Source organism: Xyrauchen texanus, chromosome 1 (genome assembly GCF_025860055.1).
Source record: "Xyrauchen texanus isolate HMW12.3.18 chromosome 1, RBS_HiC_50CHRs, whole genome shotgun sequence".
In the NCBI taxonomy this organism is placed as follows: domain Eukaryota; kingdom Metazoa; phylum Chordata; class Actinopteri; order Cypriniformes; family Catostomidae; genus Xyrauchen; species Xyrauchen texanus.
In genome coordinates, this window is record NC_068276.1 from 573,863 (window position 1) to 600,235 (window position 26,373).

The window sequence follows — 26,373 nt, forward strand, 5'->3', positions numbered from 1 at the left end:
AACACTCTCTCACACACACAAACACGCACGCATTCTCACACACACACATACACTCTCTCAAAACACACACACACAACTCTCTCACACACACACTCTCACTCACACACACACTCTCACACACACAAACACACACAGTCTCACTCACTCACACACACACACACACACACACACACACACACACACACACACACACACACACACACACACACACACTCACTCACTCTTTACCTTTACTATTTAAATGAAATAATTCAAAAAGTTATTATTGCCTTTTGAGGTATTTTGTTTCTGTTCAAAATATGTTTATTACACTTCTCATCATCTGTGCATTACTGAGAGCAGTGAGTGAATTATTATTATTATAATATTTATAAATATACAGAATATATTACCGTTTTTTTACAATCGCTATGACAATGTTTTCAATACTTTTAACAAATTTCCTAAACTCTTAACGCACCAACACACCTACAACACACAATTGGCAAAACATTTAATTTCATGCTCAAAAGCACGCATTAAACTAAACTCCAACACTAATATTCAAAATACACTACCGTTTTTGCCTGTTGCTTGAACACTATAGACCCATGCTTAGACTAAAGTAACACAACTTGAAGCTTTTGTTACCATACCTCAAACACATGTACCCATACCTTAAACAAAAGCGCTGCTTTGCACTCTAGTTGCAATTCTGCAACACACTTACTCCTTTATGCAACACACTTGGTCCTTTATGCAACACACTTGGTCCTGCATACTACACTCTATTTCATACATAAGACACTTCGTTCAAAAATTTAATCTCAGGGTGCCATTTGGAAAACACATGTATCCAAAATACAAAACACATCGGGTAATTGCAACCACTCAAATACGCACCTGAAGGCACTTACTTGCAAAACTGAACACCAATCAGCCAGCTACAAAAAGCCCTCAGTTTAGCCATTTCAAGAACTTTGCAAGCATGGATGGAGGGATAGCAAGAGGCAGAGGAAGAGAAGGAGGAGGAAGAGGAGGAGGACGACGACGACGACGACAAGGTCGAAGAGGCCATGCACGGACCCCTATTTCTGATGACATAAGAGCAACTTTGGTGGACCATGTCATCAACCATGGCCTGACTATGAGGGAAGCTGGGCAGAGAGTCCACCCACATCTAAGCCGCTTCACAGTGGCATCTGTAATACAGTTTTTCTCGATTGTTTACACACATTTTCTGAAAGAATGCCTCATATTCTCAGAACTCTACACACAAATAAAAAAACACACACACAATGGGCAAAACCCCTCAATTCTCCTGCAAAATGAAACTTTACATTCAAAACAATGTTATTTCTTCTCAAAATGGTATTTTGTTTTCAAATGACACACACAAACCATCATATGAATAGACTTTATAAGAACCAGTTGAACACTGATGTGCTCAATGTAAAACACTATGATGAATGAAAAACACTTCTTCTCCATTCATCATAATGACTTGTCATTGTTTTCTATTATTTTTCTTTGTATTTGCTGTAATGTTATGGCGTTGTTTTCTAGGACCATGTTTATGATTTCAGTTTCCTGTTCAGGAGACAGAACACGTTCCCGACCACCTTGTGTTGGTAATCATTCAGTTCTGCCAAACAAATAGTAAAATACTGTAAATACAAAGTAGGTATACATTTCCTAAATACTTGAAACATACTTTACAGGTATTTTTACAGTCCTACAGAACAGTCCACAGGCAATACTGTACTACTGTACTCATTGAGTACTGTATTGATATGAAGTACTGCAATTTTCTAGTGAGAGTAGATTTCTTACCTATTCTCATTTCGGAAAGTCCGGATGATGGATGCTACAGTGTACCTGCTCAGATTTGGCTGTACTCTTTGCCCAGCCTCCCTCATTGTTAGACCATGGTTGACCACATGATCAACCAAAGTGGCTCGGATCTCATCAGAGATTACGGTCCTTGGCCTTCCTCGCCCTCATCCTCGTCCTCTTACTCTCACTCCTCTGGCTCTGCCTCTGTTTCCAATGTTGGCATCCATTGCTCTATTGAATAATTCACCTGTTGCCCTTTTATGCTAAAGCTCTGAATGCTAATTATAAAACTGTGTGACGGGTGTTTGCCCTTGTGATGAGTCAGTGTGCATATTTGAATGGCAGTGTGTTCCTTGTGAAAACAAGATATTTTCTGCATGAAAATTGTGCCAAAAGCAGAGAATTGTGTGTAGTGTTTTGAAAAAAGTGTGTTTTAGAACTGCAATTTGAGTGTAAAGCAGGAATTGTGCTTGTAGTTTAGCAGAATTGGTTCAGGGGGTTGGTGAATGAGTTACATGTTGTGGTCATTGTGTCTCAAGTACCAGAATTTGTGTGTAAACAATTGAGAAAAACTGTAAGAACATTCCGACTAGAAAACAGGTATGTCTTCACCTCTCTACCTTCTACTCTACTCAGATGGTATTTACAGCACTGTACTACAGTATATCACATTACCACATCACATGTACAGGGTATTGCAGGGTGCTAATGCTCCTTTTGCAGCCAAAGTGGTAGTTTTTGTGAAACATACCATGATTCAGGGGCGTCGGACTGGGGGTAAAACCAGTACTGATTACCAGGGCCCCAAGGGGAGAGAGGGCCCTTGAAAAGTCTGGAATGTATTTTACAGTTTTTTCCAATTGCTAACACACAATTTTGCAAACTAGGCTGGTTTTATCAAAATACTTAACACAATTCACAAAACCACACACCCAAACTGCAAAATACCTCATATATCCTGCAAAACGAAGCACCGCAACCGAAACTACACATAGCATTATCAAAATCAAACTTTTGCATGAAATGGCACACACTTCATTCATATTACCAGATTTTTTGTCTAACCAACTACACACTGTGTGCATAATGAAAAGCACTCTCATATTTAGTTTTGCCATAATACTAAAATATTTCAAATTGTAGAAAATTCTTCAGATTGTTCACATGCACAGAAATATTTGCAGATACACACACATATGTTTGAAACATTTATTTTGTATTTTTACAAGTATATTTACATTGGATTCAACAACAATATGCTCTCAAAAAACAGTCAACTGAATAAATATCTAGAGAAAAAAAAAAGAGGCAAGAAAAATAATTAGGCAGCATCTTGCCGCACAGCCGGGTCTGGCCACAACGCCTCGTCCACATCACAGGCAATATCTTCCCTTGCCAGACATCGAGGGAAGAAGCGCCTTGAGTGCCTTATCCATCCCTGAATTGCACCCACATCAATCTCATCACATGCCTCTTCCATAGCCTGTACAAGAGGCATGCGCACAAAGGGCTGCCGGTCGAATACCTTCCACCGCCATGCCGAAAAGTACTCTTCTATGGGGTTCAGAAATGGTGAGTATGGTGGGAGGTATTGCACGAGAAATGTTGGGTGGTCAGCAAACCAGTTTTGGACTGGGGCTGCACGATGAAAGCTCACGTTGTCCCATACTACAATGTACCAGTTTCTTTGATGGTCTGCATCATTCATACGCTCTGGTGGTATGAGAATGTTGTGAAGTCTGTCCAGAAATGTGAGAATATGGGCTGTGTTGTATGGTCCAAATTTGGCATGACGGTGGATGACACAATGCATACTGGAGATGGCAGCGCACATTGTGATGTTCCCACCACGTTGGCCAGGAACATCTATATTGGCTCTGTGGCCAATGACGTTTCTCCCCCTTATTCTGGTCTTTGCTAGGTTGAACCCAGCCTCATCTATAAAGATGAACTCATGTGGGATTGCATGAGCATCCATTTCCAGTACTCCCTGAAAACAAAGAACAAAAATCAGTCAATATGATGTTATCCAGTACACTGGGAAACAATGTTGCGTGTAGTGTACTGCAGTCAATATAGTACTTAAATCCACATATACTTCCTGATTGAAGTGCTAACAATTAACCATTGAGGTGTTTGGCCAGGTGGCACATGTAATTAGCCAATTAGCTCATGTAGTGTTATTTTGAATGGCAGTGTTTTGAAATGGCAAACATGTGACATTATGTCAGATTGTTGTGTCTTATGCAGAGAACTGTTTTCAGTGCATGTAAAAAGTGCCATTTTGAATTGCAAAATGTGTGTAAAGAAGAAAATGTGTTTAGACTTTTGGAGACTTGAGAAGAGGTTTTGCTCTCTGTGTGTCAGTTTAAATAACTGTGCTGTGCATGTCATTTTAGTGTGTTAGCAATTGGAAAAAACTGTATTTGGAACATGGGGGCCCATCAGGACTGCCTATACATAGGGCCCGGGATCTTGTGCTACGCCCCTGCCATGATTACTTACAGTATATTGAGATGTTTCAGTACAGTGGATGATACAGAATATACAGTAAAGTAATGTAAGAAAAAGAAGCAAACCGATGACAATTTGTGGTTGTATTTCTCTAGAATGACTAGAAGACCTTCTGGGGGAGGACACCAACGCATGTTCACACAACAGCAGGAACTTGCCGTTGTGGACCTAGTGAGGGCAGACAATGCCATCCGTCTCCACCAGCTACGACAGAAAATACTTGCAGACAGGCATGTGTTCAACAACATAAACCATGTGAGCATCACCACCATCAGACGCATCTTGGGAAAACACAACATCACCATGAAGCAGCTCTACAGGGTCCCATTTGAGAGGAACAGTGTCAGGGTCAAAGGACTTTGAGCTGAATATGTACGGGTAAGTGTAACTGTCCTTTACATTTACAATACAGTATTGGTGAAATCCAGTAGCAGCTGAATATGTACCATATCAGTACCACATGGATCCATTCGGAGAGCTACACAGGTACCTTTGTGATGGGGTGAGGGTTCTGTATGTGTAGCACTGTAGTGCAGTAATATGTTTTTTTTTTTGTTACAGAGAATCTTGGTCATGATGGAGCAGCACAGCCTCATGAATTCATTTTCATTGATGAAGCTGGATTCAACCTGAGCAAAACAAGACGACGGGGTCGTAATGTAATTGGCCAAAGGGCAATTGTGCACGTCCCGGGGCAGCGCGGGTCAAATATCACTTTGTGTGCCGCCATAAGCCTTCGAGGGCTTCTGCGTTATCATGCAAAACTAGGTCCATACAATAGCCAACATATACTCACATTTCTAGATGCTCTCCATAATATAGTTGAAAATAACAGACCAGATCAGCCCAGGTTTGTGGTGGTATGGGATAATGTCAGTTTCCCTCGGGCTGCTCTGGTCCAGGCCTGGTTCACCAACCACAGTCAATTTGAAGTGGTATACTTGCCCCCTTACTCACCATTTTTAAACCCTATAGAGGAATTATTTTCAGCTTGGAGATGGCATGTATATGACCGCCAACCACATGCCCGCATGCCTCTTCTGCAGGCAATGGAACAGGCCTGCGGCGACATTCAGGTGACAGCAATCCATGGATGGTTTCGACATGCAAGGGGATATTTTCCCCGGTGCCTAGCGGGAGAAGACATTGCTTGCGAAGTCGATGAGGTCCTGTGGCCAGACCCCAACAGACGGCGGGATCCATGAGCCCACGTATGCACAATTGCCATGATTTTCTGTGTTTACAGTATAGTGTTTTTTCTATTATCATAATTTTTTTTTTTGCTTTATCCTAATTCATGTTACTGCAATGTACAATATTGAGTAGGCCTATTTGCTTTTTTGATGTTTGAAAATGTGCCTCCTGAAAATATGCCTTCTGAATAAACAGTGAAAATCAAAGACTGCAGTGTTTTATATAAAGTAGACTAGTGTGATCACCCTGATCTGAAAGTGTATGCATATGATGCAAGTATGTGTCATTTTGTCATCAGAGTTACATTTTGACAAAGGAATGTTAGGTTTTGATAGCAGAGTTTAGGTTTTGATAGTAGAGTTTCAGTTTGACACAGATGTGAATGGTATATTTCCCAATGTTGTGTCATGTTTACTTGTGTGTAGAGTTTTGGCACAATGAGCGAAGTTTTGCAAAATGTGTTCAAGCAACGGGCAAAAACTGTAATACACTTGCAACAATACAATATGTCTACCAAAACACTGCAAACATGTCTCAAAATCAAATTATTTTTCAAAACTCTAACATATGTTCTCGTCCAACAGGAAGATTTAATCAATCGTAGCACAATGTCATAAAAACACTAACATCAGATGGAATTATAGAAACTGCATTATTTTATATGTGTCAGGTCTTATACAACAGACAGTATATTGTATTGATCATAGATTGTGTTTTGCACTGCAGTTTCTTTTGAAGCCTCTCTACATTTTTGTTTTGTTGGGTTTAGGTCTTTTGCTGCAGAAATTCAATAAAAAAAGACCCATCTCAGAGTGCTTTATAGAATGTACGGTTAATGAAAAAATGAAGACAGAGACAGAATTGCTGCAATAAAGACTTTATTTGAAAAAGGACATTACTGCAAGATAACAAAAATATGCAATATAGCTGCCATTTATTATGTGAAAATACAAAATATACAAACAGAAAAAGCACCAGAAGAAGAAAAAAAAAAAGAAGAAGAAGAAAAAAAAAAAAAAGAGTCATCTTCTAATCTGCCCGGTCTTCTGCATTTGGCCACATGTTCTCATCCACATCACACCTGATATCTTCTCTGGCAAGGTATCGTGGGAAAAATATTTTGGCATGCCTTATCCACCCCTGGGAGTGTTCAGCTGTGATGTCTTGGCATGCAGTATCCATTGCATCTAGGAGGGACATTTGGTCCTGTGGATGATGGTCAAAAAACTTCCATCTCCAGGATGAGAAAAACTCCTCAATGAGGTTGAGGAAAGGGGAGTAAGGAGCAAGGAAAAGGGACATCATCCTAGGATGGGCGTCAAACCATGCTGTGACTGCACGGGAATGGTGGAATGCCACATTGTCCCATGTGATCACATATATTGGCAAGTGGTCTCTCACCTGTCCCCTTTCTACCTCTGGCACAAGTCTTTCATGCAGGTCTTCTAAAAACAGGAGAAGCCGGTTGGTGTTGTAGGGGCCAATCTCACATTTATGCAGGAGTGCACCATCGTTGGAGATTGTGGCGCACATGGTGATGTTGGCTCCTCTCTGGCCCGGCACAGTAACTGTGGCCCTTTTGCCAGTTATGTTTCTTCCGCGCCAACGCCTTTTCGCTAAGTTAAAGCCAGCCTCATCCACATAGATCATTACATGTGGGACATGATTGGCCTCCAACTCCATTACTCTCTGAAAGTAATCAGACACAGTGTATGTAAATGCTTTGCTGTATATCTACTGTATGTCCTAATGTACTCCAAGTTTATAGAGTAGTTTACTGCAAAACACACAATGTATAGTACAGTAATGACTGTATTGCCTAACCTTACCTGGACATATTGGTGACGGAGTTCTTTGATGCGCTCACCATTCCTTTCAAAAGGAACTTTGTATAATTGTTTCATTTGGACTCTGTGTTTAGCTAGAGTCCGAGAAATGGATGTTGTGCTGATTGCTGCAATGTTCCTAAAGACAAGGTTGTCCTCTACAACTCTGGACTGAATGTCCTTCAGTTTTATTTCATTGTCAGCAATCACCATGTTGACAATAGCAAGTTCATGTTCTTCATTCAGGAGCTTTCCTCTGCCCCTGAGGGAGGTAGACGTTGAATCCTTAGAGGGACAAAATACAGTGACATATTAGAGACCGGAGGTACACAGTCACTGTAATACATGGTAATATTATTTACACTTTGCAGTAGGAGAAGCAATATCCTTCCTGTTGGTTTCTCTAAAAATCAGAACAATTGATGCCACCGTGTCCCGGCTGAGATTTGGCTGTGCTCGTTCACCAGTCTCTCTGTATGATAGCCCGTGGTTTATGACATGGTCTATTATAGTAGCTCTTATTTCATTAGTTACCCTAGCTCTGGCCCTTCTTTGAGCTCCACCATGCATTCTAACTCCTCTCCCTCGCCCCACTCCTCTCCCTTGCCCTTGTCCCACTCCTCTCCCTTGCCCTTGTCCCACTCCTCTCCCTTGCCCTTGTCCTTGTCCCACTCCTCTCCCTTGCCCTTGTCCCACTCCTCTCCCTTGCCCTTGCCCTTGTCCCACTCCTCTCCCTTGTCCCACTCCTCTCCCTTTCCCTTGCCCTTTTCCCACTCCTCTTCCTTGCCCTTGTCCCACTCCTCTCCCTTGCCCTTGTCCCACTCCTCTTCCTTGCCCTTGTCCCACTCCTCTCCCTTGCCCTTGTCCCACTCCTCTCCCTTGCCCTTTTCCCACTCCTCTCCCTTGCCCTTGTCCCACTCCTCTCCCTTGCCCTTGTCCCACTCCTCTCCCTTGCCCTTGCCCTTGTCCCACTCCTCTCCCTTGTCCCACTCCTCTCCCTTTCCCTTGCCCTTGTCCCACTCCTCTCCCTTGCCCTTGTCCCACTCCTCTCCCTTGCCCTTGCCCTTGTCCCACTCCTCTCCCTTGTCCCACTCCTCTCCCTTTCCCTTGCCCTTTTCCCACTCCTCTTCCTTGCCCTTGTCCCACTCCTCTCCCTTTCCCTTGCTCTTGTCCCACTCCTCTCCCTTTCCCTTGCCCTTGTCCCACTCCTCTCCCTTGTCCTGGTATACATATTCCAGACATTTTTCTTTCTTTCTTTTGTTGCTCTATATTGTTCCCTTTCCACAAAACATCAGCCCAAAAGGTCCTCTTTTACATTATACCATATGGTCATGCGATTGAAAGAACCTCAACACCTGAGTGTGTTTCCTAGATGGGAATCATCTGTGATTTATATATTTGCATAATTCAATCAGCTGTTTCTCAGTAACAATAGAATAAAATACAGGGGATATATTTGTGTTTCAATTCACAATATAAACAGCTGTTTACCTTGACTTTAGCCTGTAAGGTTAGGTTTAGAACATGGTGTTATCTGTCATACAGTGTTAAAGCATTGGTACATTTGGCAATAAAAATCCATTGTTTTGGTCTTGTTTGAGCTTGGGTGTAAAAGAAGTTCAAGCATTTTAAATTTGTGTTAATTATATCCATTTTGTGTTAAAGCAACAAGAAATGTGTTAATAGTATAGCTTACACAGACAGATGTAGTGCTAACTGTGTTAAGAGTTTTGGAAAATTGTTAAAAGTATTGAAAAATCTATCATGGCAATTGTAAAAAAAATTATGATAATTAATATCATGCAGAAATATTTGATTTCTCTATTTCTTAATTAAATGAACTTATTTTCATGTAAAAATAAATGAAATGAATGGTAAAAGAAGTCACTTATGGCATGTAATATTATGCAACAATCTAGGATGATCATTCGTCCACATGTTTTGGACCTGAACAAAGCAAACAAATATTTGTAGAACAACATCTGTATGTGACCTGTAAATCTGGCACTTGCATGTCCGCCCAGGTGAGAGAAGAAACAAGCCCTGAGTAGTTATTCACATATTATCCACACTAAATATTATGTGACAAGAACAACTAATGTCAGCTCAAGGAGTGTCATAAAAATGTGATCTTTAGGGAAGTAAGCTACACCTGTCCACAGCAGGACTGAAAAGTGTGAAGTATAGTATACAAATATTTTTTTAATATTTAGTCTTTTGTTTTTATGGCCACTATTAACTGTATTACTGTTACTATTAATTAAAAGTATTAAATACATTTAATATATTTAATTAAACACATTAAATGTATTTAATTAATACATTAGTTTTCTTCAATTGCTTAAGCACAATTTTGAAAACAGGGCCCGGTTTTTCAATCCATATGGGTGGATCTGGCCACAGGGCCTTGTCAATATCACAGGCTATATTTTCATTTGCCAGGCAACGTGGGAAGAATCTTTTGGAGTGACGAATCCACCCTTGTATGGATGCTGTTCAATTTGATCAGATGCTTCCTCCATAGCTTGAATGAGGGTCGTCTGGACATAGGGCTGAAGATCACAAACCTTCCACCGCCATGCTGAGAAGAACTGGTCGATGGGGTTTAGGAAGGGGGAGTATGGTGGAAGGTATTGAACTGTAAATTGAGGGTGTTGATGAAACCAGTTTTGGAGCAGAGCAGAACTGACACGATCTGGGTAATCAGGAGAAGGGAGATGGCAGAAGCGGATCCAAACGCAGTTTATTCATACATGTACACAGATGAAAAAGCACGGGAACAAAAGAAACGTCCTCGAGGGGAAAAGTGCCTTCAAAAACACAGTTACTCACGGGTGAACACAAGTTGACAAACATCCACGAAGGGGAACGAACACGAATTAACATCAGGGAGCAAGAACAGCAAACCATGAAACGATCCATACACAAACAACGACTGACAGCGACTGAACAAATAGACAGGGTTTAAATACATGGACATGGGAAAACAGGGGCCAATGAACAGACAGAACTCAAACAAGATGACAGGGTAATAAACAGAAACCAATGGCAAACTAACGAGGGACAGGTGAAAGCAATGACGGAAAACACGAACACTAACAAAGAGACTATGGCGTTACATAAGGGACAAAAGTGAAAACTAAGGAATACCAAAAGTGACAAAAGTGAAAAACAAAGGGCAACAGTGAAACAAGACAAGGTAATAAAAGAAACTACAAAGGACTACAAAAATCAAAACAGGAAACAGGAGCTAAACTAAGCTTCAACATAAAAGCACAAAACAAAAGACAACAGAGAACATGACAGAACGATGGAAAGCTACATTGTCCCAGACGACAGTGTATTGCATCTGGTCCCTATGGTTTGCTGCTGTGATAATATTGTGTAATCTGTCTAAAAATGTAAGAATGAGGTCAGTGTTGTAAGGACCAAGTTGGCATGGCAGTGGAGGACCCCATTCTGTGTAATGGCAGCATGTTGCCCTGGTACATTGACAATAGCTCTGTGGCCAATGATGTTTCTTCCCATTCGTCTCACTGTTGTCAGGTTAAATCCAGCCTCATCAATGTAAACTCATGCGGGACTTCCTCCGCATCCATTTGCAAAACTCTCTGAAATATAGCAAAAGATAACATTGTGTAGATCAATTTACTGTAGGTCTGCTATACAGTAAAATGACATGTACAGTAAAAAGGTTATGCGTGCAGCACACAATACTACAGTCAGTGAACAAAACGTACCACCACATATTCACGCCGCAGGACTTTCACCCTGTCTGAATTTCTTTCAAATGGCACTTTATACAGTTGTTTCATCAGAACTTGATGTTTTTTAAGGATACGGGCTATTGTTGACAGAGAGACCTGTTGGACATTATTGAAAATTGGGTGATCATTGACAATATGGGCTTGAATTTCTGTAAGTCTGATTGCATTATTGGCCAAAACAATGAGACAGAAAATCCATAGCTTACTGCACGAGAACACCAAGGAGGAAGGGGCCCCATATTCACACAGGAGGCCCCTTCCTCCTTGGTGTTCTCGTGCAGTAAGATATGGATTTTCTGTTGACAGAAGATACGTTTCTCACCTGTGCTCTTGATGAAATGTCCGAACTATTGATGCCACCGTGTACCTACTTAGGTTAGGCTGTACTCTCAGTCCAGACTCCCTCAGTGTTAGTCCGTGCTTTATTACATGGTCCACAATTGTAGCACGAATTTCATTACACAGATTTGGTTGTCTTCTTTGTGCATGTCCTACCCCTCCTCCAGGTCTTCCTCCACCTTGTTCTTTCAGAATTACCCCTCTCATCCTCACTAAACCTGATTGGTGTTCTACAATTAAGCACCAGTGTGTGTGCACACCTGGTGGCTGTGTTTAACCAATTGGTTCATGGGTGTGTTCATTTGAAAGCCTTTGCTTTGAAATTGCAAGGAAATGACATCATGATACATTTCTGCGTCAAATGCATACAGGTGTTTTTAGTGTTTTGCAAATCACCGTGTGTAATATTTTGCAAAAAGTGTGAAGCTGACAATGTGCTTACAGTTGTGCAAATCTAGGCCGGTGTTTTGCTCCTTGAGTGTAAGGTTTGGCTAATTGTGGGAAGGTTTTAATTTGAGTGTGTAAGCAATTGAAAAAAACTGTAATATAAAATGTGTTCATTTCATATAATTAAATGGTTAAAAAAAAATAATTAAGTCTAAATTCACTAAGAATGCATGGCTGCAACTGAATTATGCAAATCACAGTCTGTCTTATAGAATCATGTACTATACTTAAATTTTTGCTAAATGATTTTTATGTGGCTCGTTGCATGTATCGCAGTGAAGTGAACACTAGAGGTGTTACAACAACAATGACTCTTATTCACTTTCACACAAATCAAAAGTAAAATGGCAGATTATCAGTTCGGACAATGCGATCTTATGACAACTGATGTATGACTTGCATGATGATGGATTTTAACATTTACACAATGTAACCAACTACATTTACAAGCTTGTTCGAGTGCAATCAAATTGCACAGTAGCTCAACGGATAGAATGTTGCACTTGTGATGTAAAGGAGTGGGCAGGGCTGGACTTGTAATCTGGCATACCGGGCATTTTCCCGGTGGTCTGACGCACTTTTGGGCTGACCAGGGGTGGAATGTCCATTGGGAGAACCGTGCGGGCCGGTTGTGCGTCCGCAAAATGTGGCGAATGGGCCACAATAAGCAACAATGTGTCAATGTACTTTTTAAGTCCTCGTGGTCGCATAGTGTTTCGCCTCAATCCGGGTGGGGGAGGACGAATCTCAGCTCAACCCGCGCATCTTATCACGTGGCTTGTTGATCACGTTGCCGCGGAGACATAGCATGTGTGGAGGCTTCACGACATCCATCGCGGCATCCAAACACAACTCACCACGTGCCCCACTGAGAACAAACCACATTATAGCGACCACGGGGAGGTTACCCCATGTGTCTGTACCTTCCCTAGCAACCGGCCAATTTGGTTGCTTAGGAGACCTGACTGCAGTCACTCAGCACGCCCTGGATTCGAACTAGCGAGCCACCAAGTCTCCCCCAGTTCTCTTCTTTTGATGTACTTTCCGTGGGCAGTTATAACTAGAGCTTGGTATTGAGTTTGATACATTTTAGGCACCGACCGTATTGCCCCTAAACAATCGAGTATCAAAAAATATCTTGTCGTTCGGTACCAAATTTCGATACCTAAGGATTTCATCTCGTCAACGTCAGTGATAAGCATGTAGCATACTAGATGTGCCCAAATCTAAAAGTGCTGGTGATTGGCTGTGTTTAGGCATCAAGGAAAAACACTAGTTTACGCCGGTTATGCCCAGAGACACGGCTCACACGTGAGGCTGTAGTGTGTATGTGTCTCAACCCTCATAGATGTAAAAGATGTGGAAAAGATCAAAAGTGTGGCTACATTTAACCAGGCTTGATGCCAACAGATAATTGCTGCCAAGACCGGCAACACGACAAATCTGATGAAGCACTTGACAGTGCACGGAATAAACTTAAGAGCAGAAAGTTGCTCCGTCTTCGACTGCAAGAAGACAGAGCCGGTGCAGTCATCCTCTCAGCGTCCTCCTGCCACAGAGCTTCCTTCAAAACTACTGATGACTGCAGTGGCGCTATGACTGGGACTCCGACAGGTAGGTTAACGTTTAGCAAACCAACCAACAAACAAAATAGACTAACTTGTAGAGGTACATGCTTGTTTCTGTGCGCGGTGACATAGTCCTATAAACTGGGACCTAAATAACGTTAGATATTGTTTGGATGTATGGCTATAGATAGCTAGCTAGCTAAATCGATGCTAAAAATGCTTTAAGGTTGACAGTAACTGATCAAGTTTAACTCACATTAAACTAGTTATCTTGTTAAACCGTACTTATCCTTAGGGTCAGCTAAATTAACAGTTTAGCTTTATTGTTTTTTTTTCCTCTTCACATTAATGTTATAACCTCTGCTCCTGCCGACCCTGGCATGAGGAGACCAGAAGGCTCAGGAGATGAGTCTTTGAGTCTGTAAAACAAGTCAACAAACTAAAAAATAAAACCAAAGTTTTTTTGAGATAATGTTTGTAATCTTGTTAAAATAGATTTAATAAAATTGGTTAATCGTTTAGGAATGGGTATCGAAGTCCAGGTATCGGTATCTACCATACCCATAACGTTAACCAGCCCTAGTTATAACACAACATTAATTGTACCAATTAATTGTGGTACTGGGTTAAACTGGATTACGGGTGGTTTCGATCAAGTACTGTGTGCTAAAGTTGCACAAACGTGTAGTGAACTGAGCATTCTCCACTGTGACACACCCTCAGTCTCCATCTTGTCTGTTTATGTTTGGTTTCTCATGACTTGGACACCTGTGTATTTGCACACATTTACCTGCTCTGCTTTCCCGTGTACATGTTTTTCATTGAATACAAAACAAAGTTTGTGAAAATTATGAATGTGATAGAGTGTTGGAATTACATCTTTAATTATTATTAATCATGAATTGTGTTAAAATAGAGAAAGATGAGTGAGCGGTAATTGTTGGTATTAATTAATAATGGACAGAGATTGCTGATCTGAGAGGTTATAAGCTCCGAAAATGTACAAACTCTCCACGAAACGAAAGCTATATACACACAGTTGCAGATTAGATCTGTCTGAATCCATACAGAAAAATAATAATAATAATAATAAGTTCCCCGTCTGTCACTCACTTTGATGTTGTGTCGAAGAAGCGCCACTAGGCTTCTCTCTTGAGCGGCGAATATGCCTCTGATCTATGAAAAAAGGCCAATTGGAATTAGGCAGACAGTATTTGCATACCCCGCCCCCAGACATACGGGCATAAAAGCGGGCAAATACGTCGAGTTCATTCAGAAATTTTCTTCAGAGCCGATGGTTGTGTATGCAGTCAGCTGCGAGTTACACACCCGTTCCTGTTCCTCTGACTCTGCCTGCTGTTGGATCTATGGCGCACTTCTGTGGCTTTCTCCTTCTCTGCACGGCAGTGCGGTTTGCCCCTGGGTGCTTCGACAGCGCATTTAAAAGAGTTATTTTCTCTAAAAGAGCAAATACACAGCTGCCGTTGAACGTCCTTTTCAGGACGCGTCTTTTTAAAGACGCGTTTCCGCCTCAGTTGATGCGGTTGATTTCTCCCCACCTCTGACGGTCATAAAAGATGCCTTGCGTGCCTGGGCTGCGATTACACGCAGGCGGCGTGGAGGTGATGGAGGCGATTTGGGGATAATGATGGGTGGCGGATAAATCCCCTTGAACCACCCGCCTTGCTTCCGTCCGAGCTCAGGATGACTGCTTCGTTACAGCGGCGTCTGATGCTCATGACTCATCTTGGCCGCCACCTTCGGGTCTGCTCGCCCAGTCTGAGCCTGACGCACAGATGTCCGCTATGCTTTCCCGGGTACCGCGAGCGCAGGCTGAACCGGAAAACCCCAACCCCCCCTCACGGCTACTTGATTAGTTCCGCGCGCTTCCGCCCTGCATGCCATGGCCCTTCCTGCAATCAGTACCAGGCCAAAGCACTTCAAAACTTGCACTTGGGCAGTCCTGTTCTTGATGTGCTGCAGGAACTGCGTTCAATGACCCAGGGCCACGAAGGTCAGAAGTGCCAGCACTCGATCGGGCGATGGCCACCCTTGTGGTCCAGAAACGTAATCTATGGACTGGACCTGGTCGAAATACGGCAGGTAGACTAAGCATGCTTTCTCGAACACCCCTGTCTCCCAGCTCCGTCAATTTGGCGGCACCATTGACGACTCCGCCCAGCAGTCCTCAGTGGTGAAGAAGCAGATGGAGGCACCCTGCCCTGCAGCAAACCTGCTGCCAGGGGCCATGCCCCTCCTCAGTCACAAACTTTGTATATGTTTGATGAATAAAGTAATTCTGATATTACTGATGTTGATGTAACAACATGGTGAACTCCAATATTAACAATAAAGTAGAGTGCAATTTCATTATTTTGTTTCTCAATATATTAGATAATTTTTTCTCACCGCAACTCATAATAAAGTCTGAAAAGTGATGATGAAGATTTTCTTTTTTGTTTATTTGTCTCCAGCCTTCCAGTAAAGGTAAAATGTAGACATTTAAATTAACTTTAAATTTAATTTCTTCAGCACATTATTGTTAAAACATTATTAATATATTGTATATACTGTATATAAACACACACATATAAATATTGTATATACTGTATATAAACACACACACACACACACATATAAATATTGTATATACTGTATATAAACACACACATATAAATATTGTATAAATGACATGTATGATTGAGTGATACTCCGAATGACCTACTTTATAGAAATGCTGATTAAATCAGTGTTCACATCCCTACCCCACTTAAATATATTAATATGTAAATAATCCCATATAAGTAGAGATTATGTGTAAATATATACTTTATGAGTAATACAATAATGTGTGAATACAGTAAGGAGAGTACTCTTATCATTATAATACAACATTAATTAATGCAAAAACTGCTCATGGTACAATGAAGATATCAGATGGCAATACCATTGTATTTTATTGCCATGTGTAAAGGGGTGAAGGGAAAGGAGGAGGCGAGAACCGGCTTGAGAATAAAAATTATATTTTAATGAAGAACTGAAACCAAAAAGACAAAAATACACACACACAGGTGTCGGACAGCTTAAATGAAAAAAGATTAAATCAACGAATAATCAGTAATAAACATCCTGAGTGCCCATCCTCTATATCAGCTGTCTTGGTTCCAGAAGTATTTTTCTCACTTGTTTCCATAGGGATTTAATACAATTCTTCATTAAAGAGCTCATGAGCCAAACCAACCATGAATTGGTGGATCTCTCTTTAGGATTATGGGTAGTGTAGTTCTTCACCAGGAACTCTGAAACTAAATATGATTTAAAAAAAATAAGTACAAATAATATAGACTGATGGCTTCAACAGGAGCATATACCCTCGATGAACCACCTCAAAGCTCACAGTAGGACTGTTTTTAAAGGTTTAAAAATTAGCATTAAAATTTATTTGCCTGTGGAAAAAATAAATGGGATGAATATCATAAAATTAGCCCCTCTTTTAGACAAAACTCCTCACATATGGATGTCAGTTTGATTGACAGAGCAAATGACCATTGGAGCTGAATTAATCCCATTTTTGTTGGGATGAGGGTTAAAATATGGACGGATCGCTTCATTAAAGCTGCACTTAGTGAACGTGTAAATATGCACCAAAGCCTCCATATCGTAGAAGGAGACCAGAGTCTCCTCACAGTCCACAAACACTCCAATCTTTTGGGGATTGCTGGAGAGCTGCAGCTGCACTGGAGGATCTTCAAAAGCTCCATACATGCCTTGACCACAGAGCACGATGGCCCAGTAACCCTCGTTGGGTTTGTAGGAGATTTGACCCTTCCGCTTAGCACCTTCTCTCACCACGCCCAGTTCCCAGCCTGCCTTCTGCCCCACCTCCACGATCCAGAATGCTCTTCCAGACATGATCTGAGGAGTTCCCAGGACCCCCCCGACCAGATCAAACTGCTTGGGACTTCCTGGGCTCGCCTGAGTTTTTCCAGAATCCCTCACTGTTTTGCAGTCTGGAGACACCTCCAAGGATGGATGTGCCGTTTCTGCATCCAGAAGCAAGTCAACTGAGAGAAAAGAAGCATATCAGTTATGAGATGTTCTTGGAAATCTAATTCCAAGAATTTAAGCGTTAGCCTTTAGATCAAAATATTAAGACCAATTCTGTCCAAACTTTTAACTTTTGGTAGTGTATATGTTCTTCCTAAACTTACTTGAAAACTTCTGGATTCTTTGAATTTCTGTAAAGAAAAAAAATTTGAAATTAATAAACAAATCATGGTGACAGTCCTTTACAATTCTATTGATGGTAATACCATGGTATTTCTCGTAAGAGTAGTCGATAAACGATTCAATTCATCACAACTTTGAGACAGCAAAGATGATCTCTCACCAACAGAGCAAAGTTTCTCCAGCTTCGACTCAATCTGAGCCAACATAGCTGCCTTTAAATTTCTCATTGTGCCGAAGTTTAGCTCAGTGTCCATGGAAACTGTCCAGTCATCTTTGAATTCATCTGGCACACACGGGTAAGACTGAGAGAGGAACAAAACCATGGCAATGTTACATTTAAAAGAATACTTAAGGGGAATTTTCATTCCTTTAAAATGTCAAGATTTTGTTGTCTAATTGTTTGTTACTTCTCACATTAATTATATAGTATGTAACAACCCAAAATATTGGATTGCCTTTATACTTTGATTGTTTGCTGACCTGGAGGAAGAGGATGTCATCTTCCTCATTCTTAGTGTCATTCAAAACAGCGATGGCCTCATTATACTTGAGGATATCTTTTTGAATCTGCTGTGTCTTCTCCTCCATCTCCTTCTCCAAACACCTACTTCCATCCTCCAGAGGACCCAGCAACACCTCTTCTGCCCTCCTTACGGCTTCCATCACTGCAGCAAACACCTCCTTTATCTCCTGCTGTTCTCTCTCTATCATAGCCTGATGAAGGGATGATTTTCTGTTTATGTATGTTTTTCTTTTTGTATAACCTTGTCTCTTAACCAGGTCAGGATTTATGAGGGTTCCTAGGCTGGACTAATTGTTGGGGCCCTTACCGACACCATCAGATATCGTGCTACCATTTCAGAGAGAAATATTATATATTTTTTTTATACTCTGCACCTTGCTATTCGATATACATGCATGCATACATACATGATACAATAGCATACCTCTATATAATTATTAGGGGGAAAAAGTAACTGTATTTAGAGTTGTGCCATTGTCACTCAATCAACTGCCATTGAGATGAATCTAACTCCTTGGGTCAGGGGCGGATCTACCGGAGTTGCATCGGGTGGCAAATGCCACCCTAAGAAAAAGCATTGCCACCCAAGTATCCAAATGTATTAAATACAAATATAAGTATATTATAGTTGATGTTGACAATGTGTTGGGGTTTATTCATGTCAAACTACCTAAACTCTCACCGAATGCACAAATGACTACAGGCCCATAGCGTGATTAATTACAGCAGCGACCAATCCTGTGATTGTTGACAGCAGCTGCAGCGGCCAATCACAGCATCGACCATTCGCCTACCTACTATTGCAGCGCATTTACAGTGTTTGGGATCTCGTGGTTTGATGAGCTTCCTCAACAACAATGACCACATGGACAAATAAATGGAAAAAAGAGGTAAAAGATGAATTTCTTAGATACATTGCTGACAGTTATGGGTTGAGATGGGAGAGACGTGTCCTCACCACTTTTTGAAATAGCTTTCATCAGGTATGTGTATAATCCAGACGAAACACAAGATATATATAAGGTACATAAGGCATTACTCCAGATTGCTGGTTCTATATGTGAAGCTTAGTAACATTTAGAATTTGTAGATGAGCTTAATAGACAATGTCTTGGTGCTCTGGAGATATACATTTTGTTCCTTATTTTTTATTATGCCAAAAATTATTATATTTTTTTAGTGTTGCAAAATGGTTACTATGTGGTTCCTGTGGAAATGCAGTTGTAAAGCAAATTTGTAATAAGATAGTGACTCCAATTATTGATTTGTTAAAATGAAGCTTGGCACCTTAATCTACCAGAAAATCTACACATGGGTGCTTGCTTTGGTGTTGCCACCCCTCATAGTCTCCATAAAATAATGCCTATGATCTGCCCCTGCCTTGGGTTAGTATCTAGGTGTGTCCTGTTTATCTATAAGTATAGTATTGTAAAGTATTTGCTCTGCTGTGTTTGCATCCTGTCTTTGTGTAGTGTTGTTTGCTGTATGCCATTGTACTATGTGAAAGTCAAACTTGTTAATGTTTGTATTATGAATATTAAATTATGGAACTATTCATTTGGATGATTAGACTTTGAAAACTATATTAAACGGGCACTTGTGTTCTCTTTATCCACTCACTTTACAAGCCTTTGTCTATTATGTTTTGAACGAAATAGAGTACAACAATGCCGGTTCACTTTTTTAGCCGGCTAATGGGGGTTTTTCCCCCATTCATTTTGATTTCATAAAATCCTTCACAAAAGAGTTCCGAGATCAATTACAACATTACAAACTGTGATTTAAAACAAAAAAGTGTTGGAAAATCGGACAAAAAGACAAAGGTACAAGACTGTACTTAACGTCTTTCATCACATTAAGGACTGTGAATGACGTAATCGATTTAAAAACAATGTACACATATAAAACTATTCATTTGAAGTTGTTGATTAGTTGATTAAGTTTATTATTAATTATTAAGTTTATTGCAAACTAATCAGATACAAATATAAGTAGTTTGAGAGTGTAGGGAAGGCGACTCGATTGCATCATTCACAGTGCTTCATGGGAGTGGGCGGAGCTGCAGAGCTCTTTTGGCCAGATGTGTATGATTTAGTTTCTTCAGCAGAACACAAATTAGTGTTCCTATTATTAGGGGTCAAGACCCGAAGGAGCGAAAGACCCCTATTTTTTTCATTAGCGTTCCTATTATTAGGGGTCAAGACCCGAAGGAGCGAAAGACCCCTTTTTTTTTCATTAGCGTTCCTATGATTAGGGGTCAAGACCCGAAGGAGCGAAAGAAGGAGCGAAAAGGAGCGAAGCCACATTGTGGTCAAAAATAATATAGCTATTTCTAAAAATGCTAATAGCTATTGACTCCTTTTGCCTAATGTCATGAGACTGATCTTGATAGATTCCGTGGCTCATGCCGAGAACAATGATACCAATTATGTAATGATCGAGCAAACTTCCTGTCCTCCATATGTAAATGTTTTGAAAATGTACTTTTTCGAACTCCTCCTAGACTGTTTGTCCGATTTGCACGAAAATTGGCCTGCATCATCTAGAGGCACTCATGAGAAAAACTTATTCACAGAATTTTGATAAACCATACCACTTTTGAACTGCACTTCAACGAATTTGACAAAGAACGCGCAACATGGACCATCAGGCTGTATCTCCACAACGCTTAGAGGGATTGGGATGAAACTTGGTACGTGTCAACAGCATTAGGCCCTGAGGTTAACTGCAACATTTTGGCGCACTGCCCCCTACTGGTCAGGAGATAGCAAAAACATTTTTTTGGCTTATAACTTTTGAACACTTTTGGTGAAAAAAAGCATAAAATCAAAGAAAATAAATGGTCAAACAGAAAAAAGCTTGCCCTAGTAAAAAAATTATAATTCTAATCAAATGATGAGTCAAACCAAATCTGTTAAAAACAAATGGTGTGATGAATGACATTTCTTCTGGTTCATTCATCACACTGTAAATAGAAGTTTAAATCAAACACTGATATATATAATACCTGAGAGTTTGTGGCCATTTCCTGAAGTTCCCCAAGTTTTTCTCTCCTGTAACTGATCATCTTTCCCAATTGTTCAATGGTATTTTCCTGTACTGCCTGTAGAAAAACACAAACACACACATACAGTACACAATTACAAACACACACCATGAGTACAATAAATTCAAAACAAGATCTAAAAAAAAATTCTGAATTAAAGTGAATCTTTTTAATCTGTAGAGAAATTTGTACTATAGAAAAGAAGGCAAATATACAGTATATAAAAGGACTATGTGTTTTACATAGTTAGAAAAATGTCCTTCTAAAGGTACAAATGTCCACCAAAATCCAATAATTCCAAGGATCACATTAAAACATTAAACAACATTAAAAAACAAAAAAACATATATATATATGCTTAATTTTTTGATTTACTGCATTTCAAGTTCATAACAAAATTCCATAAAAATCTAAATTGTGTCATTTAAAACTAAATTAAATTAATAAAACTAAAAGTTACTCAATCCAAATAGATGGAATTCTGTTATGAAGCTGAAATGCGTAAATCCTAAAGTAATTTTTTAGAGTGTATACTAACAATAAAAAGTGTATACTAAAAATATTAAGATAAAAGAGTTACTCTCAGAAATTGCTGTGGCTCAGATGAGATTTTACATCTGTTCTATTTGTCTGATAACTTTCTGTTCGCACCTGTCTCCTCTCTCTCTCGGACTCCACTGATGTCACATCTCCTGCCGTCTTCACACATAAAGCGCAGATGCAGCACTCGTCCTGTCGGGAGTAGAGCTCCAGCGGTCTGCCATGCACGCTGCACGCCCGCTGATCCAGCTTCTCCACCGGACACACCAGTTTATGGCCCTTGAGTCTCGCTGTGGACTGGTGCTGCTTAAGATGGTGCTCGCAGTACGACATCTGACAGATCAAGCAGGACTTGATCGCTACGAACGTCAGTTGTTCATCGCAGATGTCGCACGGAACCTCGTTTCTATCTCCGGTGAAGAGGCTCAGGTCAGATAAATGAATCTGGTGAAACTCCCGCAGAAGCGATTCGAGCGCGACGTTCACGCTGGGTTTGGTGGACACTGGCTCCTGGCACAGAGCACACTGCGGGTCGGACATGTTGATGTACTGGTCCAGACAGCGCTTGCAGAAGGTGTGTCCACAACTGGTTGAGACAGGTTCGGCTAACAGGTTTTTACAGATGGGGCAGTGCAGGTGGCGAGAGATATCTACGGCTGTAGCCATTGTGATTGTGTCAGCTGTTAAACCAGAGGGTAGACAGAACATCAATAATAATAATAGACATAATTAAATAAAATATAGACCATTGTTTTCAGAGAATTGGCCTACATATTTTAATAAGTCAATATGTTTAATCCTTAGAAGCACATAAAGGCAGCATAAAAGTAATACATAAGACTCCAGTGTCTAAATCCATGTCTTCAGAAGTGATATGATAGGTCTGGGTGAGAAACAGATCAATATTTAAGTCCCTTTTTACTATAAATCTCCACTTTCACTTCGACATTCTTCTTTTGTTTTTGTTGAATAACATTCTTCTTGCATATCGCCACCAACTGGGCAGGGAGAATTGATATCCATCCATCCATCGTCAACCGCTTATCCTGTGTACAGGGTCGCGGGGGGCTGGAGCCTATCCCAGCTAACATTGGGTCCATCGCAGGGGGGAGAATTGATAGTAAAACAATATTTAAATATCGTTGTGTCCTTTTGCACCCCGGTGTAAATAGCATCTGCCACACAGTGCAGCTCAATACGGCACAAACCGTGTGACAATCACCCCCTCCTGCCATCAGACTTTCAACCCTTGGACAGACCTCAGCTTCCTGCGGACTGAAGTCCCCTTGCAGCAGTTGTCCAGATGTGTCATGGTCACCACTTCTTGCCAGAAGTTTGCCGGTAGTGGTAAGCCTCCGGCAAACCTTTGGCAACAATGGACAATTTGCAGCAAGTTTGCTGCAAAGCTCATTTGCATGTGAATATTATCGGTGGTGAATCTGCGGCAAGTTTGCTGCGAATTTGCATTCAACTCTCAATTTTTGTAAGGTGGCCTTATGGTGCGTTCACATACAACGCGTGGCGAGCATTTAGCGTGGGCGATTACATACAAAGTCATTGCAAAGATGCGAATAGACACGAATAAGCGAATTCTGCGACTTGAACACGCGAAATCGCATATTGTTTTGTGAAAACTCCATATGCCGCGTTGTCACGAAAGCCTATCAGCATTGAGATTGTCCGGATGTCACTGACGTACTGACGGAGTAGCAGAAGAAATCTGGAAAAATTTATGAAAATATTGTTGTAGCGGTGTGTGGGCACCCGGAATTGTATGACACAACATCATACATGTACAGGGACTTGACGAAAAAAGACATCGCTGTGAGAAAAGTGAGCGAGGAAGTTGGACTACCTGGTAAGTTCTGAAAATATGCGCGCCTACTTGATTCCAGCTATTGATTCCAGGTTGTACTTTACTATGAACCAAGTTGTAGAAGCCCCGCCTCCTGTCCTTTTCCAGAAGAGAAGGGTGAATACTCGCAAGATTAAACACACATTTATAATCCAGTGGTCAAACTCACACGGGCAATGCGAGGTGAAAATGTTCTTAACGTTGTATGTGAACGCAACATTTGAAGCTGGGGGGAGGGATGTGAATGAGTGGGTCATATTTATGAGAAAAATATTGAAAAAGGGATCCCTGCAAATACTGAGTAACTTATAAAAACCCTAGAATCAACTCAGCATCTTTATCTAAAAGTAACATGGCAGCATTTTGAGGCGACAATGTTCCTGTGTAAATGCTCATATCATTTACATGGGAAATACAAACCGTAAAGCAATATTGAATGATATGGTATTATTTGAGTCCTAATGTGTTGGAAAATAGCAATTTGCTGAGATATTTAATGGTCCTGCCTTTGAAATGGCAATAGGTTAAATGGTTCAGGTCCCTCCAATGTAAATGTATTATTCTGCTTGTTTTATCGTCAATTTATTAAAATCATAAGTCGGGTAGCTTAGAAAAGTAATAGCACCTTGATGTATAATTCATGTCCGTAGCACGAACAGTGCAGAACAAATTAAAAACTGTACTTTAATATGTACAGTAGGGTAAGGTGTTTGTTCAAATCCTTAATACTAAGTGCAATAGTAAAAAATCTGAAATTTGCAAGTAATGAAATCAGTCTTACCTTGTCAAAGGCGTAAATACTTCTGTCACGGTGATCTGTATCTCTCTCCTGCTTTCCCCTTCTTTGCAATTCAAGTTTCATTTCCTTGTAGTGTAAATAACTTTCATTTCCAATGAAAGAAGCTTTGCCCTCTTTTAAACAAGTTTGCATTTACATACAAACAAATGCTCTAGGCGTGGGCCATACGACAGCAGCACACTGTCTGACAGCTTTTGAAACTCAGGTATGTAATACTGTACATCAAAGGCAAATGCACCTGGGATTGCCAACATGTACATTACTGACATTCTCTCACGTCACATTATTTTTCCAGTACAGTATTGTATCATTAAATTACATTTTAAATGAAGTTTTCCATCACAAATATTAAACGAATGGAAAAGTAATGAAACTGAAAGTGGTCTGGTTGTGTCCAGCTCCAAAAAAAAAAATATATATATAAGCACAATAAATGTAGCATAAAAGTGGTCTATCTGGTTATACGCTATATTTGAAGTCTTCTTCATGAGTCAGGTTTAACATCAGTGATGACTGATCATGTCGCATTGATGTCAGACCTGATGGGACACATTTAAGGTGCTATATTTCAATGAACTGTAGAGTGGAGGGTTGTTCAACAATGCTTTGGTCTGTTCCTCACACAAAACTATTTTCGTCTGAATGTTTTTTGATGCTTTCATGGTGTGTCTGGAATGACTACAATGTCAACAATTCATATTTCTGTATTTTCATGATATGTTATAGCCTACAATAATCTGCCAGTAGCGTCAAAGTGAACATGTTGCATAACTCATATTGGATAAAAATGAAACTGATACCAAATATGAATGTTTTCCTGAACGATTAAGTGTTACTCAGTTCCTGACTGTGAAATGAAACTTAAAGCAGATGTGGATGAGACGGATGGAAGTTTTGAGGAGGAGCACATGAAATCTTCAGATTCCCACAGAACATGTCACTACTAGAGTTCTAGACGTACCCCAGCCGCTTGTATGCTTGTTTATTACATGCTTTGCCTGTTCTGATTATGTGTTCGGCTAATAAAAAGTGTTGTACTCTCAGCTCTGTTTAACACATTTTATCTTTTCAAATCCAATCCACAGAATTGAGCAGATCGCAATTGATTGCATTGTAACCCTAGTGATTTCCCCCTAAAAGTTCAGCGGGAGTATTTAAGACCCTTTCTAATAATGTTTCTGGGGTACTAAGTTCATATTTCTTTACGACGTGTATCTGGGATCTGCCCCTTTAAGAGCATCGTTCTGTGGTAGAGTTTGGTTGCAATTTACATGCGCAAAACGTGGGTTTTACAAACATGTTAGGGTTTGTCCTTTATTCATTGGAGAACAATTTACTAAGCCCGCCTGATACCTATGCAATGTAGGCCTATGTATGATTGGTTCTTGGAAGTTGGGAAGGAAAAAAAAAAAGAAAGGAAAAAAGGAGAGAGGAAGGTGTTTGTCGAAACGCACCGTGCTGTATGTGTGAGAGAATCGTCATTAATCCGACCAGGATTGGTTGATTTTATTTCTGATTAAAGAAAAGCCTTTAAGCAGTTTATTCAGCAGATATTTTGTTTAGCAAGGGTTCGCTGGCTTAAGCAGAAAGCTGAGTTATCTTTTAGTTTGTTTACACTTGTGTGAGTTCCAGACTAGTGCTAACTCCAAACGCAATAGTGACGGAGTATCTAAATACTAAAGAAGACTTTATCAACGTGAATAACGGCGATAAAGAGGAGCTGCACGACTGGACATCCAGGTAGCGCCCTGAATCGCCGAGGGGTTCAGGGTTCCCCTGGCAACGAGGGATCGTAAAGCTGCGTTCACACGGTCGCCAGTGACTTTGTCGCCAGTGGCTGGCGGTGAAGTCGCTAGTGGGCGTTCCCACTACTGGTTGCCTAGTAACGTTTATAAATGACATTCACGGAT

The 26,373-nt window shown here is 40.6% G+C and overlaps 2 protein-coding genes across 2 annotated transcripts in view; both read right to left on the reverse strand.

Annotated features, from left to right (window-relative positions):
- The window catches only part of LOC127648178 (histone H3), a 1,095,985-nt gene that overhangs the window by 402,092 nt on the left and 667,520 nt on the right, over window positions 1-26,373 (reverse strand). The gene's annotated exons all lie outside the window — the stretch shown is intronic.
- Window positions 16,515-24,568, reverse strand: LOC127647915 (E3 ubiquitin-protein ligase TRIM39-like). The gene is made up of 7 exons (XM_052132444.1): window positions 24,446-24,568; window positions 21,921-22,489; window positions 21,231-21,326; window positions 18,181-18,414; window positions 17,861-18,002; window positions 17,682-17,708; window positions 16,515-17,534 (listed from the first exon to the last, which is right to left on the reverse strand). Exons 2-7 carry the CDS (start codon window positions 22,473-22,475, stop codon window positions 16,978-16,980), a joined length of 1,611 nt encoding a protein of 536 aa, XP_051988404.1. The 5' UTR covers window positions 22,476-22,489; window positions 24,446-24,568; the 3' UTR covers window positions 16,515-16,977.

Bases quoted from the DNA above. Each gene is read 5' to 3' on its own strand.
- LOC127647915 (XM_052132444.1), bottom strand. From the start codon at position 22,475: ATGGCTACAGCCGTAGATATCTCTCGCCACCTGCACTGCCCCATCTGT. The intron at 18,003-18,180 runs GTCAGCAAACAA...TTCCTCTCTCAG, and splicing joins ATGACATCCTCTTCCTCCAG to TCTTACCCGTGTGTGCCAGA. The intron at 17,709-17,860 runs GTGAGAGATCAT...TTTTCTTTACAG, and splicing joins GGAGAAACTTTGCTCTGTTG to AAATTCAAAGAATCCAGAAG.